The sequence below is a fragment of the Leptodactylus fuscus genome, chromosome 8 (genome assembly GCF_031893055.1).
Source record: "Leptodactylus fuscus isolate aLepFus1 chromosome 8, aLepFus1.hap2, whole genome shotgun sequence".
In the NCBI taxonomy this organism is placed as follows: domain Eukaryota; kingdom Metazoa; phylum Chordata; class Amphibia; order Anura; family Leptodactylidae; genus Leptodactylus; species Leptodactylus fuscus.
In genome coordinates this window covers 97,810,678-97,829,217 of record NC_134272.1, presented here as the reverse complement: position 1 = coordinate 97,829,217, position 18,540 = coordinate 97,810,678, and the positions used below count along the sequence as shown (strand labels likewise).

Below are 18,540 nucleotides of genomic sequence, written 5' to 3'. Positions count from 1 at the left end.
CCCGATGTAAGTGGTTTGGTGTCACTACGCCTGCGGCATCCCGATGTAAGGGGTTGGGTGTCACTATGCCTGCGGCATCCCGATGTAAGGCGTTGGGTGTCACTACGCCTGCGGCATCCCGATGTATGGGGTTGGGTGTCACTATGCCTGCGGCATCCTGATGTAAGGGGTTGGGTGTCACTACGCCTGCGGCATCCCGATGTATGGGGTTGGGTGTCACTATGCCTGCGGCATCCCGATGTAAGGGGTTGGGTGTCACTACGCCTGCGGCATCCCGATGTAAGGGGTTGGGTGTCACTACGCCTGCGGCATCCCGATGTAAAGGGTTGGGTGTCACTACGTCTGCGGCATCCCGATGTAAAGGGTTGGGTGTCACTACGTCTGTGGCATCCCGATGTAGGGGGTTTGGTGTCACTACGCCTGCGGCATCCCGATGTAAGGGGTTGGGTGTCACTACGCCTGCGGCATCCCGATGTAAGGGGTTGGGTGTCACTATGCCTGCGGCATCCTGATGTAAGGGGTTGGGTGTCACTACGCCTGCGGCATCCCGATGTATGGGGTTGGGTGTCACTATGCCTGCGGCATCCCGATGTAAGGCGTTGGGTGTCACTACGCCTGCGGCATCCCGATGTAAGGGGTTGGGTGTCACTATGCCTGCGGCATCCTGATGTAAGGGGTTGGGTGTCACTACGCCTGCGGCATCCCGATGTATGGGGTTGGGTGTCACTATGCCTGCGGCATCCCAATGTAAGGGGTTGGGTGTCACTACGCCTGCGGCATCCCGATGTAAGGGGTTGGGTGTCACTACGCCTGCGGCATCCCGATGTAAAGGGTTGGGTGTCACTACGTCTGTGGCATGCCGATGTAGGGGGTTTGGTGTCACTACGCCTGCGGCATCCCGATGTATGGGGTTTGGTGTCACTACGCCTGCAGCATCCCGATGTAGGGGGTTGGGTATCACTACGCCTGCAGCATCCCGATGTAAGGGGTTGGGTGTCACTACGCCTGCGGCATCCCGATGTAAGTGGTTTGGTGTCACTATGCCTGCGGCATCCCGATGTAAGGCGTTGGGTGTCACTACGCCTGCGGCATCCCGATGTATGGGGTTGGGTGTCACTATGCCTGCGGCATCCCGATGTAAGGGGTTGGGTGTCACTACGCCTGCGGCATCCCGATGTAAGGGGTTGGGTGTCACTACGCCTGCGGCATCCCGATGTAAGGGGTTGGGTGTCACTACGCCTGCGGCATCCCGATGTAATGCGTTGGGTGTCACTACGCCTGCGGCATCCCGATGTAAAGGGTTGGGTGTCACTATGCCTGCGGCATCCCGATGTAAGGGGTTGGGTGTCACTATGCCTGCGGCATCCCGATGTAAGGGGTTGGGTGTCACTACGCCTGCGGCATCCCGATGTAAGGGGTTGGGTGTCACTATGCCTGCGGCATCCCGATGTAAGGGGTTGGGTGTCACTACGCCTGCGGCATCCCGATGTAAGGGGTTGGGTGTCACTACGCCTGCGGCATCCCGATGTTAGTGGTTTGGTGTCACTACGCCTGCGGCATCCCGATGTAAAGGGTTGGGTGTCACTACGCCTGTGGCATCCCGATGTAGGGGGTTTGGTGTCACTACGCCTGCGGCATCCCGATGTAGGGGGTTTGGTGTCACTACGCCTGCGGCATCCCGATGTAAGGGGTTGGGTGTCACTACGCCTGCGGCATCCCGATGTAAAGGGTTGGGTGTCACTACGCCTGTGGCATCCCGATGTAGGGGGTTGGGTGTCACTACGCCTGCGGCATCCCGATGTAAGGGGTTGGGTGTCACTACGCCTGCGGCATCCCGATGTAAGGGGTTGGGTGTCACTACGCCTGCGGCATCCCGATGTAAGGGGTTGGGTGTCACTACGCCTGCGGCATCCCGATGTAAGGGGTTGGGTGTCACTATGCCTGCGGCATCCCGATGTAAGGGGTTGGGTGTCACTACGCCTGCGGCATCCCGATGTAAGGGGTTGGGTGTCACTACGCCTGCGGCATCCCGATGTAAGTGGTTTGGTGTCACTACGCCTGCGGCATCCCGATGTAAAGGGTTGGGTGTCACTACGCCTGTGGCATCCCGATGTAGGGGGTTTGGTGTCACTACGCCTGCGGCATCCCGATGTAGGGGGTTTGGTGTCACTACGCCTGCAGCATCCCGATGTAGGGGGTTGGGTATCACTACGCCTGCAGCATCCCGATGTAAGGGGTTGGGTGTCACTACGCCTGCGGCATCCCGATGTAAGTGGTTTGGTGTCACTACGCCTGCGGCATCCCGATGTAAGGGGTTGGGTGTCACTATGCCTGCGGCATCCCGATGTAAGGGGTTGGGTGTCACTACGCCTGCGGCATCCCGATGTATGGGGTTGGGTGTCACTATGCCTGCGGCATCCCGATGTAAGGGGTTGGGTGTCACTACGCCTGCGGCATCCCGATGTAAGGGGTTGGGTGTCACTACGCCTGCGGCATCCCGATGTAAGGGGTTGGATGTCACTACGCCTGCAGCATCCCGTTGTAAAGGGTTGGGTGTCACTATGCCTGCGGCATCCCGATGTAAGGGGTTGGGTGTCACTACGCCTGCGGCATCCCGATGTAAGTGGTTTGGTGTCACTACGCCTGCGGCATCCCGATGTAAAGGGTTGGGTGTCACTATGCCTGCGGCATCCCGATGTAAGGGGTTGGGTGTCACTATGCCTGCGGCATCCCGATGTAAGGGGTTGGGTGTCACTATGCCTGCGGCATCCCGATGTAAGGGGTTGGGTGTCACTACGCCTGCGGCATCCCGATGTAAGTGGTTTGGTGTCACTATGCCTGCGGCATCCCGATGTAAGGGGTTGGGTGTCACTACGCCTGCGGCATCCCGATGTAAGGGGTTGGGTGTCACTATGCCTGCGGCATCCCGATGTAAGGTGTTGGGTGTCACTACGCCTGCGGCATCCCGATGTAAGGGGTTGGGTGTCACTACGCCTGCGGCATCCCGATGTAGGGGGTTGGGTGTCACTACGCCTGCGGCATCCCGATGTAGGGGGTTGGGTGTCACTACGCCTGCGGCATCCCGATGTAAGTGGTTTGGTGTCACTATGCCTGCGGCATCCCGATGTAAGTGGTTTGGTGTCACTACGCCTGCGGCATCCCGATGTAAGGGGTTTGGTGTCACTACGCCTGCAGCATCCCGATGTAGTGGGTTGGGTGTCACTACGCCTGCGGCATCCTGATGTAGGGGGTTTGGTGTCACTACGCCTGCGGCATCCCGATGTAGGGGGTTTGGTGTCACTACGCCTGCAGCATCCCGATGTAGGGGGTTGGGTATCACTACGCCTGCAGCATCCCGATGTAAGGGGTTGGGTGTCACTACGCCTGCGGCATCCCGATGTAAGTGGTTTGGTGTCACTACGCCTGCGGCATCCCGATGTAAGGGGTTGGGTGTCACTATGCCTGCGGCATCCCGATGTAAGGCGTTGGGTGTCACTACGCCTGCGGCATCCCGATGTATGGGGTTGGGTGTCACTATGCCTGCGGCATCCCGATGTAAGGGGTTGGGTGTCACTACGCCTGCGGCATCCCGATGTAAAGGGTTGGGTGTCACTACGCCTGTGGCATCCCGATGTAGGGGGTTGGGTGTCACTACGCCTGCGGCATCCCGATGTAAGGGGTTGGGTGTCACTACGCCTGCGGCATCCCGATGTAAGGGGTTGGGTGTCACTACGCCTGCGGCATCCCGATGTAAGGGGTTGGGTGTCACTACGCCTGCGGCATCCCGATGTAAGGGGTTGGGTGTCACTACGCCTGCGGCATCCCGATGTAAAGGGTTGGGTGTCACTACGCCTGTGGCATCCCGATGTAGGGGGTTGGGTGTCACTACGCCTGCGGCATCCCGATGTAAAGGGTTGGGTGTCACTACGCCTGCGGCATCCCGATGTAAGTGGTTTGGTGTCACTATGCCTGCAGCATCCCGATGTAAGTGGTTTGGTGTCACTACGCCTGCGGCATCCCGATGTAAGGGGTTGGGTGTCACTATGCCTGCGGCATCCCGATGTAAGGGGTTGGGTGTCACTATGCCTGCGGCATCCCGATGTAAGGAGTTGGGTGTCACTACGCCTGCGGCATCCCGATGTAAGTGGTTTGGTGTCACTACGCCTGCGGCATCCCGATGTAAAGGGTTGGGTGTCACTACGCCTGCGGCATCCCGATGTAAGGGGTTGGGTGTCACTACGCCTGCGGCATCCCGATGTAAGGGGTTGGGTGTCACTACGCCTGCGGCATCCCGATGTAAGTGGTTTGGTGTCACTACGCCTGCGGCATCCCGATGTAAAGGGTTGGGTGTCACTACGCCTGCGGCATCCCGATGTAAGGGGTTGGGTGTCACTACGCCTGCGGCATCCCGATGTAAGTGGTTTGGTGTCACTACGCCTGCGGCATCCCGATGTAAAGGGTTGGGTGTCACTACGCCTGCGGCATCCCGATGTAAGGGGTTGGGTGGCACTACGCCTGCGGCATCCCGATGTAAGTGGTTTGGTGTCACTATGCCTGCGGCATCCCGATGTAAGGGGTTGGGTGTCACTATGCCTGCGGCATCCCGATGTAAGGGGTTGGGTGTCACTACGCCTGCGGCATCCCGATGTAAGTGGTTTGGTGTCACTACGCCTGCGGCATCCCGATGTAAAGGGTTGGGTGTCACTACGCCTGCGGCATCCCGATGTAAGGGGTTTGGTGTCACTACGCCTGCGGCATCCCGATGTAAGGGGTTGGGTGTCACTACGCCTGCGGCATCCCGATGTAAGTGGTTTGGTGTCACTACGCCTGCGGCATCCCGATGTAAGTGGTTTGGTGTCACTACGCCTGCGGCATCCCGATGTAAGGGGTTGGGTGTCACTACGCCTGCGGCATCCCGATGTAAGTGGTTTGGTGTCACTATGCCTGCAGCATCCCGATGTAAGTGGTTTGGTGTCACTACGCCTGCGGCATCCCGATGTAAGGGGTTGGGTGTCACTACGCCTGCGGCATCCCGATGTAAGTGGTTTGGTGTCACTATGCCTGCAGCATCCCGATGTAAGTGGTTTGGTGTCACTACGCCTGCGGCATCCCGATGTAAGTGGTTTGGTGTCACTACGCCTGCGGCATCCCGATGTAAGGGGTTGGGTGTCACTACGCCTGCGGCATCCCGATGTAAAGGGTTGGGTGTCACTATGCCTGCGGCATCCCGATGTAAAGGGTTGGGTGTCACTATGCCTGCGGCATCCCGATGTAAAGGGTTGGGTGTCACTACGCCTGCGACATCCCGATGTAAAGGGTTGGGTGTCACTATGCCTGCGGCATCCCGATGTAAAGGGTTGGGTGTCACTACGCCTGCGGCATCCCGATGTAAAGGGTTGGGTGTCACTACGCCTGCGACATCCCGATGTAAAGGGTTGGGTGTCACTACACACAGCGCCCTGGTACATCATTACATACACAGCTCTACTACAGCTCTACATACACATACCACTTTAATACATCGTTACATACACAGCTCTGTTACATCTCTACATACACACAGCTTTGGTATACCTCTACATATTGACACAGCACGCAGCGCAACATGGCGGGGTTGTTATGGAATCCTGGAGTAAAGCTGTGTGCATGTGGAGACTAAGCACCTGCGAGCTTCTATTGGCTGATAAGGGACATGTTACTGTGTGTCTGGCCATTGGAATATGAGCGAAAGACTTTCAGGTTTGTATTGGCTAATGGGGTCATTGTTTTGGGAGTACTGTATCTCAGGAACGGTACGTCCGTGAGAGTTGAGGCTCGATCTAAAACCTTCCCAGACACCTGGTGTATCTGTATGCCAAATTTGGTGAAGATGGATCCCTTCGTTTGGTCTTGCATAAAGAACAGATAGACAGACAGAAACTCATATATAAATATATATATATATATATACTAGCAGGAGGAGGCGGCTTCGCACGGGTATATTACATGTTATGTTTGTGTAGTGGCCCCATAAGAATTGTCCAGTTTTGCACTGGTGTATTGTGTATGTGGTTTGTGTGTATGTCCATAAGCGTCATGTCATTATGTGGATCTCATTTTGGATATCAGTGAAAAACCTATGATCAGTTGTTATGGAGACCTGGAGTAAAGCTGTGCGAATGTGACTTTGTGTAACACTGTCATCCACAGCGTTCTGCCCCTTTAAAGCTGACATACAGCACTGAAGAATAATGTAGTTCGCATGAAGGGAAGGGAAAGTGGATGCACAGTCTCCCACTGTTCGTTACAACATAACCAAATGCTGTTGCAAGAGTCACTTGTTTCAATACTCAGAATTATATCACTAACCCGTCTGTTGAGATTCCTATATTGGGGACTGTGCACACGGACTCTCCGCTCCTCCGGTCAGAAGCGCTTGTGTACAGCAGTAAAGATAAAAAATTGAAGGTCCAGCGTGTCCTTTAAAAAATTTGAGAGTCACACTCTCGAAACGTGTCAGTCAGACTTAGTGCTGGTTTTATCGCCTTGTTCTATACCGTCTCTGTCTGTGAAATGCTTTTTAATATGGCTATGTGCCACTGAGTGAAGAATAATGGCTGGGTTGCTATGGAAACCTGGAATAAAACTCTAATGTGTGGTAGTCTGTGCAGAGCCGTGTATCTAATCCTCCGGCGTATGATACTGTGTGCTGAGCCGTGTAGCTAATCCTCTGGTGTGTGGTACTGTGTGCTTAGCCGTGTATCTAATCCTCCAGCGTATGATACAGTGTGCTGAGCCGTGTAGCTAATCCTCTGGTGTGTGGTACTGTGTGCTGAGCCGTGTATCTAATCCTCCAGCGTATGATACTGTGTGCTGAGTCGTGTAGCTAATCCTCTGGTGTGTGGTACTGTGTGCTGAGCCGTGTATCTAATCCTCCAGCGTATGATACTGTGTGCTGAGCCGTGTAGCTAATCCTCTGGTGTGTGGTACTGTGTGCTGAGCCGTGTATCTAATCCTCCAGCGTATGATACAGTGTGCTGAGTCGTGTAGCTAATCCTCTGGTGTGTGGTACTGTGTGCTGAGCCGTGTATCTAATCCTCCAGCGTATGATACTGTGTGCTGAGTCGTGTAGCTAATCCTCTGGTGTGTGGTACTGTGTGCTGAGCCGTGTATCTAATCCTCCAGCGTATGATACAGTGTGCTGAGCTGTGTAGCTAATCCTCTGGTGTGTGGTACTGTGTGCTGAGCCGTGTATCTAATCCTCCAGCGTATGATACTGTGTGCTGAGTCGTGTAGCTAATCCTCTGGTGTGTGGTACTGTGTGCTGAGCCGTGTATCTAATCCTCCAGCGTATGATACTGTGTGCTGAGTCGTGTAGCTAATCCTCTGGTGTGTGGTACTGTGTGCTGAGCCGTGTATCTAATCCTCCAGCGTATGATACAGTGTGCTGAGCCGTGTAGCTAATCCTCTGGTGTGTGGTACTGTGTGCTGAGCCGTGTATCTAATCCTCCAGCGTATGATACTGTGTGCTGAGTCGTGTAGCTAATCCTCTGGTGTGTGGTACTGTGTGCTGAGCCGTGTATCTAATCCTCCGGCGTATGATACTGTGTGCTGATCCATGTAGCTAATCCTCTAGTGTGTGGTACTGTGTGCTGAGGCACATATTTAATCCTGTGGCTTGTGGTACTGTGTGCAGAGGCACGTATCTAATCCTCCCTGTGTGATATTGTGTGAAGAGGCGCGTATCTAATCCTCTGGCGTGTGGAACTGTGTGCAGATGCACGGATCTAATCCTCTCCCACGTAGTACTGTGTGTAGACGCACGTATCTAATCCTCCAGCATGTGGTATTGTGTGCAGTAACACATATCTAATCCTCTGGCGTGTGGTACTGTGTGAAGATGTGTGTATCTAATCCTCCAGCGTGTGGTACTGTGTACAGAGGCATATATCCAATCCTCCCCCCTTGTGGTATTGTTTGCAGTGGTGGGTATCTAATCCTCCAGTGTGTGGTATTGTGTAAAGACACATGTATCTAATCCTCTGGTGTGTTGTACTGTGTGCAGACGCATATATCTAATCCTTCCCCATGTAGTACTGTGTGTAGACGCGCGTATCTAATCCTTCGGCATGTGGAACCGTGTGCAGAAGAACGTATTTAATCCTCTGGTGTGTGGGAATGTGTGCAGACCCGTGTATCTAATCCTCTGGCGTGTGATACTGTGTGCTGATCTGTGTATCTAATCCTCTGATGCGTGTATCTCAGTTGTATTGTGCATGTGGAGTGACCGTGTGTATTGCAGTTGGAATATGAGTGAGAGACTTGCAGGTTTGTATTGGCTGGGGGGAGGGGGGGCATTGTTTTGGGAATGCTGTATCTCAGCAACGGTACGTCCGAGTGAGTTGGTGTCTCGTCTTAAACCTTCCCGGATACCTTCCCGGATTATTTGCGACATATTAGTTATATTAGTCGTACGCAAGTACTAAAGCACTGGATACCAATACCCGATTGGGTTAATATAGAGCAAAGCTTAAGATATATTTGGTAGCCGCATCACATGAGGTCCGGTCATGTGATCTTACCGCTCATACAGAGCCTGTGTTCCGCCTGTTGGCGTAGTAATTGTTCGATCACATGACCATGTATATGGCCGTAATTGTGCTGGAGGCCGGACCAAGCACTGTGACTAAGAAGAGAAACGATGTTTGGTAGGTGTGGCAGTGTGTTTAGAAGGCCGGAAGACGGCGGGGCAATTCACCGCTGAATGTGAGCGGCGGTCAGAACGCGCACCGTCCTTTATAATAGCGGATGTTACTCCTAGGTAGAGGAAACGCGTAGGGTCTTTCTTAAGCTAGTGGTGGTCTTGCTTTCCTGGTGCTGCCTCTGAGAACACCCGGCCTTGGAGACCATCTCCCTCTCTGTTGGCGTGGCATGAGGCCAGTAACCTCAGGGCGGGGGAGGGGGTGTTTGATCCTGGAGCCTGCTGTAGGTGCGCTGTGTGATAAGCAGTATTTGGAGCAGAGCCACTTATTGGTAACTAGGGAGTGAGGGTCTTCCCGAAGTGAAGTAAATAACTCTACCCTATCCCTTTATCTCACAGATCGGATACACGGAGACCGCGGTGGAATATTCTTGCGCTATATATTTTAAATAGTTTAATAAACGTTACATTTTAGTTGTTCTATGAGCGGATAAGTGTCCTCCGCTATTCAGTGAATCTTCCCGGATACCTAAAGTGGTGAAGATCGGTCCGGTCGCCTGGATGCGCATAAAGAACAGACAGACACTCATCCATATATATATATATGTATATATATATATATAGGCCCATGTTGGCACTTTGCGATAATTTAATGGGTTTTGGATTGCAGTGTCATCACTTAAAGCTCCCACCGCATGTGACCATTAAGGCCAATCAGCGGCCTCAGCAAAGGGCACGAGACATCACTGGAGGGCCAAGGACAGATGAGTGGGGGAGGCTTTTGTTCACCTCTTTAGGGGTGTTTTTAGCGCAGCCTCCATAGTTATATTCCTATGAGTTAGTAACAGGACGACACCTGCCATCTCGCCACACGGGAGCAACAGACAAGTTACGGGCTAGATGGGGACTGGTCCTGGTTTGTTTTTTTAAATTTGGTAGGCCGAGTTGTGGTACAGAGCCTGCGATCAGACCTGGCATACGCTGCAGTAGTACGACAGATGTTGGGAAGGGGTTAAAGGTGCGGTTACTGGGCTTTATTCAGACTTGAGGCAAATGTTTCCTGTCTGACTTTTAGCTTCCGGTTGTCCATCATGAGCATCCTGTTGGTGCAAGGTTCTGTCAGACACCTGCCTTCATATGTAGGTACTTGGCTTATAAGGTGTATTTTTATTTTTAGCTGCCAAGAAATCGCGTGTTCGCTTCAGTAACCTAATGGAAGTGCGACAGCTTCCGTCAAGTCAGGCCCTGGAGGCTAAATTATCCCGCATGTCCCACCCACCAGCTCGAGATACCGAGCCAGAGCTAAGGACAAGTGGAAGATTCACCATCTGCCAAGTAGCCAAGATCAGTTTCTTCTTCTGTTTTGTGGTGAGAGGCTCACGATCATCTCTTGGGTTTGTGAACTGGTGGCTAACACTGTGGGAGGAACCTGGGGTAGATTCTATGGTCCATGGTGAGTGATGTCCTCAAATGAAGTGGCAGGGTGACTGTACAGGTGGCGACGGCTCCAGATGTTGTGGGTGATTGTTCAGGTAGCTTCATCTCCAGACGTTATGGGTGGGTGACTGTACAGGTGGCGACATCTCCAGATGTTATGGGTGGGAGACTGTACAGGTGACGACATCTCCAGACGTTGAGGGTGGGTGACTGTACAGGTGACGACATCTCCAGACGTTATGGGTGGGTGACTGTACAGGTGACGACATCTCCAGACGTTATGGGTGGGTGACTGTACAGGTGACGACATCTCCAGACGTTATGGATGGGTGACTGTACAGGTGACGACATCTCCAGACGTTGAGGGTGGGTGACTTTACAGGTGACGACATCTCCAGATGTTGAGGGTGGGTGACTGTACAGGTGACGACATCTCCAGACGTTGAGGGTGGGTGACTGTACAGGTGGCGACATCTCCAGACGTTGTGGGTGGGTGACTGTACAGGTGGCGACATCTCCAGACGTTATGGGTGGGTGACTGTACAGGTGGCGACATCTCCAGACGTTATGGGTGGGTGACTGTACAGGTGACGACATCTCCAGACGTTATGGATGGGTGACTGTACAGGTGACGACATCTCCAGACGTTGAGGGTGGGTGACTGTACAGGTGACGACATCTCCAGACGTTATGGGTGGGTGACTGTACAGGTGACGACATCTCCAGACGTTATGGATGGGTGACTGTACAGGTGACGACATCTCCAGACGTTGAGGGTGGGTGACTGTACAGGTGACGACATCTCCAGACGTTATGGGTGGGTGACTGTACAGGTGACGACATCTCCAGACGTTATGGATGGGTGACTGTACAGGTGACGACATCTCCAGACGTTGAGGGTGGGTGACTTTACAGGTGACGACATCTCCAGATGTTGAGGGTGGGTGACTGTACAGGTGGCGACATCTCCAGACGTTGTGGGTGGGTGACTGTACAGGTGGCGACATCTCCAGACGTTATGGGTGGGAGACTGTACAGGTGACGACATCTCCAGACGTTATGGGTGGGAGACTGTACAGGTGGCGACAACTCCAGATGTTGTGGGTGGGTGACTGTACAGGTGGCGACATCTCCAGATGTTGTGGGTGACTGTACAGGTGACGACATCTCCAGACGTTATGGGTGGGTGACTGTACAGGTGACGACATCTCCAGACGTTGAGGGTGGGTGACTGTACAGGTGACGACATCTCCAGATGTTGTGGGTGGGTGACTGTACAGGTGGCGACATCTCCAGATGTTGTGGGTGACTGTACAGGTGACGACATCTCCAGTTGTGGTACAGAGCCTGCGATCAGACCTGGCATATGCTGCAGTAGTACAACAGATGTTGGGAAGGGGTTAAAGGTGCGGTTACTGGGCTTTATTCAGACTTGAGGCAAATGTTTCCTGTCTGACTTTTAGCTTCCGGTTGTCCATCATGAGCATCCTGTTGGTGCAAGGTTCTGTCGGACACCTGCCTCCATATGTAGGTACTTGGCTTATAAGGTGTATTTTTATTTTTAGCTGCCAAGAAATCGCGTGTTCGCTTCAGTAATCTAATGGAAGTGCGACAGCTTCCGTCAAGTCAGGCCCTGGAGGCTAAATCTCCAGACGTTATGGGTGGGTGACTGTACAGGTCACGACATCTCCAGACGTTATGGGTGGGAGACTGTACAGGTGGCGACAACTCCAGATGTTGTGGGTGGGTGACTGTACAGGTGACGACATCTCCAGACGTTATGGGTGGGTGACTGTACAGGTGACGACATCTCCAGACGTTATGGGTGGGTGACTGTACAGGTGACGACATCTCCAGACGTTATGGGTGGGTGACTGTACAGGTGACGACATCTCCAGACGTTATGGGTGGGTGACTGTACAGGTGACGACATCTCCAGACGTTATGGGTGGGAGACTGTACAGGTGACAACATCTCCAGACGTTGAGGGTGGGTGACTGTACAGGTGACGACATCTCCAGACGTTGAGGGTGGGTGACTGTACAGGTGACAACATCTCCAGACGTTGAGGGTGGGTGACTGTACAGGTGACGACATCTCCAGATGTTGTGGGTGGGTGATTGTACAGGTGACGACATCTCCAGACGTTGAGGGTGGGTGACTGTACAGGTGGCGACATCTCCAGACATTATGGGTGGGCGACTGTACAGGTGGCGACATCTCCAGACGTTATGGATGGGTGACTGTACAGGTGACGACATCTTCAGACGTTGAGGGTGGGTGACTGTACAGGTGACGACATCTCCAGACGTTGAGGGTGGGTGACTGTACAGGTGGCGACATCTCCAGATGTTGTGGGTGGGTGATTGTACAGGTGACGACATCTCCAGATGTTATGGGTGGGTGACCGTACAGGTGACGACATCTCCAGATGTTATGGGTGGGTGACCGTACAGGTGACGACATCTCCAGACGTTGAGGGTGGGTGACTACAGGTGGCGACATCTCCAGATGTTATGGATGGGTGACTGTACAGGTGACGACATCTCCAGATGTTATGGGTGGGTGACTGTACAGGTGACGACATCTCCAGACGTTGAGGGTGGGTGACTGTACAGGTGACGACATCTCCAGATGTTATGGGTGGTTGACTGTACAGGTGACGACATCTCCAGACGTTGTGGGTGGGTGACTGTACAGGTGACGACATCTCCAGACGTTGAGGGTGGGTGACTGTACAGGTGACGACATCTCCAGACGTTGAGGGTGGGTGACTGTACAGGTGACGACATCTCCAGATGTTGTGGGTGGGTGACTGTACAGGTGACGACATCTCCAGACGTTGTGGGTGGGTGACTGTACAGGTGGCGACATCTCCAGACGTTGTGGGTGGGTGACTGTACAGGTGGCGACAACTCCAGATGTGGGTGGGTGACTGTACAGGTGACGACATCTCCAGACGTTATGGGTGGGTGACTACAGGTGACGACATCTCCAGATGTTGTGGGTGGGTGACTGTACAGGTGACGACATCTCCAGACGTTGTGGGTGGGTGACTGTACAGGTGGCGACAACTCCAGATGTTGTGGGTGGGTGACTGTACAGGTGACGACAACTCCAGATGTTGTGGGTGGGTGACTGTACAGGTGACGACATCTCCAGACGTTGTGGGTGGGTGACTGTACAGGTGACGACATCTCCAGACGTTATGGGTGGGTGACTGTACAGGTGACGACATCTCCAGACGTTATGGATGGGTGACTGTACAGGTGACGACATCTCCAGACGTTATGGATGGGTGACTGTACAGGTGGCGACAACTCCAGATGTTGTGGGTGGGTGACTGTACAGGTGACGACATCTCCAGACGTTGTGGGTGGGTGACTGTACAGGTGACGACATCTCCAGACGTTATGGGTGGGTGACTGTACAGTTGGCGACATCTCCAGACGTTATGGATGGGTGACTGTACAGGTGGCGACAACTCCAGACGTTATGGATGGGTGACTGTACAGGTGGCGACAACTCCAGATGTTGTGGGTGGGTGACTGTACAGGTGTCGACATCTCCAGACGTTGTGGGTGGGTGACTGTACAGGTGACGACATCTCCAGACGTTGTGGGTGGGTGACTGTACAGGTGACGACATCTCCAGACGTTATGGGTGGGCGACTGTACAGGTGACGACATCTCCAGACGTTATGAGTGGGAGACTGTACAGGTGACGACATCTCCAGATGTTATGGGTGGGTGACTGTACAGGTGACGACATCTCCAGATGTTATGGGTGGGAGACTGTACAGGTGACAACATCTCCAGATGTTATGGGTGGGAGACTGTACAGGTGACAACATCTCCAGATGTTATGGGTGGGTGACTGTACAGGTGACGACATCTCCAGATGTTATGGGTGGGTGACTGTACAGGTGACGACATCTCCAGAGGTTGAGGGTGGGTGACTGTACAGGTGGCGACATCTCCAGATGTTATGGATGGGTGACTGTACAGGTGACGACATCTCCAGACGTTATGGGTGGGTAACTGTACAGGTGGCGACATCTCCAGATGTTATGGATGGGTGACTGTACAGGTGACGACATCTCCAGACGTTATGGGTGGGTGACTGTACAGGTGACGACATCTCCAGACGTTGTGGGTGGGTGACTGTACAGGTGACGACATCTCCAGACGTTGTGGGTGGGTGACAGTACAGGTTGCGACAACTCCAGATGTTGTGGGTGGGTGACTGTACAGGTGACGACATCTCCAGACGTTATGGGTGGGTGACTGTACAGGTGACGACATCTCCAGATGTTGTGGGTGGGTGACTGTACAGGTGACGACATCTCCAGACGTTGAGTGTGGGTGACTGTACAGGTGACGACATCTCCAGACGTTGAGGGTGGGTGACTGTACAGGTGACGACATCTCCAGATGTTGTGGGTGGGTGACTGTACAGGTGACGACATCTCCAGACGTTGTGGGTGGGTGACTGTACAGGTGACGACATCTCCAGATGTTGTGGGTGGGTGACTGTACAGGTGACGACATCTCCAGACGTTGAGGGTGGGTGACTGTACAGGTGACGACATCTCCAGACGTTGTGGGTGGGTGACTGTACAGGTGACGACATCTCCAGACGTTGTGGGTGGGTGACTGTACAGGTGGCGACAACTCCAGATGTTGTGGGTGGGTGACTACAGGTGACGACATCTCCAGACGTTGAGGGTGGGTGACTGTACAGGTGACGACATCTCCAGACGTTGAGGGTGGGTGACTGTACAGGTGGCGACATCTCCAGACGTTGTGGGTGGGTGACTGTACAGGTGACGACATCTCCAGATGTTATGGGTGGGAGACTGTACAGGTGGCGACAACTCCAGATGTTGTGGGTGGGCGACTGTACAGGTGACGACATCTCCAGATGTTATGGGTGGGAGACTTTACAGGTGACGACATCTCCAGACGTTATGGGTGGGTGACTACAGGTGGCGACATCTCCAGATGTTGTGGGTGGGAGACTGTACAGGTGACGACATCTCCAGATGTTATGGGTGGGAGACTTTACAGGTGACGACATCTCCAGACGTTGAGGGTGGGTGACTGTACAGGTGACGACATCTCCAGACGTTGAGGGTGGGTGACTGTACAGGTGACAACATCTCCAGACGTTGAGGGTGGGTGACTGTACAGGTGACGACATCTCCAGATGTTGTGGGTGGGTGATTGTACAGGTGACGACATCTCCAGACGTTGAGGGTGGGTGACTGTACAGGTGGCGACATCTCCAGACATTATGGGTGGGCGACTGTACAGGTGGCGACATCTCCAGACGTTATGGATGGGTGACTGTACAGGTGACGACATCTTCAGACGTTGAGGGTGGGTGACTGTACAGGTGACGACATCTCCAGACGTTGAGGGTGGGTGACTGTACAGGTGGCGACATCTCCAGATGTTGTGGGTGGGTGATTGTACAGGTGACGACATCTCCAGATGTTATGGGTGGGTGACCGTACAGGTGACGACATCTCCAGATGTTATGGGTGGGTGACCGTACAGGTGACGACATCTCCAGACGTTGAGGGTGGGTGACTACAGGTGGCGACATCTCCAGATGTTATGGATGGGTGACTGTACAGGTGACGACATCTCCAGATGTTATGGGTGGGTGACTGTACAGGTGACGACATCTCCAGACGTTGAGGGTGGGTGACTGTACAGGTGACGACATCTCCAGATGTTATGGGTGGTTGACTGTACAGGTGACGACATCTCCAGACGTTGTGGGTGGGTGACTGTACAGGTGACGACATCTCCAGACGTTGAGGGTGGGTGACTGTACAGGTGACGACATCTCCAGACGTTGAGGGTGGGTGACTGTACAGGTGACGACATCTCCAGATGTTGTGGGTGGGTGACTGTACAGGTGACGACATCTCCAGACGTTGTGGGTGGGTGACTGTACAGGTGGCGACATCTCCAGACGTTGTGGGTGGGTGACTGTACAGGTGGCGACAACTCCAGATGTGGGTGGGTGACTGTACAGGTGACGACATCTCCAGACGTTATGGGTGGGTGACTACAGGTGACGACATCTCCAGATGTTGTGGGTGGGTGACTGTACAGGTGACGACATCTCCAGACGTTGTGGGTGGGTGACTGTACAGGTGGCGACAACTCCAGATGTTGTGGGTGGGTGACTGTACAGGTGACGACAACTCCAGATGTTGTGGGTGGGTGACTGTACAGGTGACGACATCTCCAGACGTTGTGGGTGGGTGACTGTACAGGTGACGACATCTCCAGACGTTATGGGTGGGTGACTGTACAGGTGACGACATCTCCAGACGTTATGGATGGGTGACTGTACAGGTGACGACATCTCCAGACGTTATGGATGGGTGACTGTACAGGTGGCGACAACTCCAGATGTTGTGGGTGGGTGACTGTACAGGTGACGACATCTCCAGACGTTGTGGGTGGGTGACTGTACAGGTGACGACATCTCCAGACGTTATGGGTGGGTGACTGTACAGTTGGCGACATCTCCAGACGTTATGGATGGGTGACTGTACAGGTGGCGACAACTCCAGATGTTGTGGGTGGGTGACTGTACAGGTGTCGACATCTCCAGACGTTGTGGGTGGGTGACTGTACAGGTGACGACATCTCCAGACGTTGTGGGTGGGTGACTGTACAGGTGACGACATCTCCAGACGTTATGGGTGGGCGACTGTACAGGTGACGACATCTCCAGACGTTATGAGTGGGAGACTGTACAGGTGACGACATCTCCAGATGTTATGGGTGGGTGACTGTACAGGTGACGACATCTCCAGATGTTATGGGTGGGAGACTGTACAGGTGACAACATCTCCAGATGTTATGGGTGGGAGACTGTACAGGTGACAACATCTCCAGATGTTATGGGTGGGTGACTGTACAGGTGACGACATCTCCAGATGTTATGGGTGGGTGACTGTACAGGTGACGACATCTCCAGAGGTTGAGGGTGGGTGACTGTACAGGTGGCGACATCTCCAGATGTTATGGATGGGTGACTGTACAGGTGACGACATCTCCAGACGTTATGGGTGGGTGACTGTACAGGTGGCGACATCTCCAGATGTTATGGATGGGTGACTGTACAGGTGACGACATCTCCAGACGTTATGGGTGGGTGACTGTACAGGTGACGACATCTCCAGACGTTGTGGGTGGGTGACTGTACAGGTGACGACATCTCCAGACGTTGTGGGTGGGTGACAGTACAGGTTGCGACAACTCCAGATGTTGTGGGTGGGTGACTGTACAGGTGACGACATCTCCAGACGTTATGGGTGGGTGACTGTACAGGTGACGACATCTCCAGATGTTGTGGGTGGGTGACTGTACAGGTGACGACATCTCCAGACGTTGAGTGTGGGTGACTGTACAGGTGACGACATCTCCAGACGTTGAGGGTGGGTGACTGTACAGGTGACGACATCTCCAGATGTTGTGGGTGGGTGACTGTACAGGTGACGACATCTCCAGACGTTGTGGGTGGGTGACTGTACAGGTGACGACATCTCCAGATGTTGTGGGTGGGTGACTGTACAGGTGACGACATCTCCAGACGTTGAGGGTGGGTGACTGTACAGGTGACGACATCTCCAGACGTTGTGGGTGGGTGACTGTACAGGTGACGACATCTCCAGACGTTGTGGGTGGGTGACTGTACAGGTGGCGACAACTCCAGATGTTGTGGGTGGGTGACTACAGGTGACGACATCTCCAGACGTTGAGGGTGGGTGACTGTACAGGTGACGACATCTCCAGACGTTGAGGGTGGGTGACTGTACAGGTGGCGACATCTCCAGACGTTGTGGGTGGGTGACTGTACAGGTGACGACATCTCCAGATGTTATGGGTGGGAGACTGTACAGGTGGCGACAACTCCAGATGTTGTGGGTGGGAGACTGTACAGGTGACGACATCTCCAGATGTTATGGGTGGGAGACTTTACAGGTGACGACATCTCCAGACGTTATGGGTGGGTGACTACAGGTGGCGACATCTCCAGATGTTGTGGGTGGGAGACTGTACAGGTGACGACATCTCCAGATGTTATGGGTGGGAGACTTTACAGGTGACGACATCTCCAGACGTTATGGGTGGGTGACTACAGGTGGCGACATCTCCAGATGTTGTGGGTGGGAGACTGTACAGGTGACGACATCTCCAGATGTTATGGGTGGGAGACTTTACAGGTGACGACATCTCCAGACGTTATGGGTGGGTGACTACAGGTGGCGACATCTCCAGATGTTGTGGGTGGGAGACTGTACAGGTGACGACATCTCCAGATGTTGTGGGTGGGTGACTGTACAGGTGGCGACAACTCCAGATGTTGTGGGTGGGTGACTGTACAGGTGACGA

General features: G+C 53.7%; 1 protein-coding gene across 1 annotated transcript in view; it reads left to right on the top strand.

Annotated features, from left to right (window-relative positions):
• The window catches only part of SLC35F5 (solute carrier family 35 member F5), a 193,669-nt gene that overhangs the window by 95,159 nt on the left and 79,970 nt on the right, over positions 1-18,540 (top strand). The window contains exon 7 of the mRNA XM_075285927.1: positions 9,858-10,048. Coding sequence (XP_075142028.1) covers positions 9,858-10,048 — 191 coding nt within the window. The remainder of the gene's footprint in view (positions 1-9,857; positions 10,049-18,540) is intronic.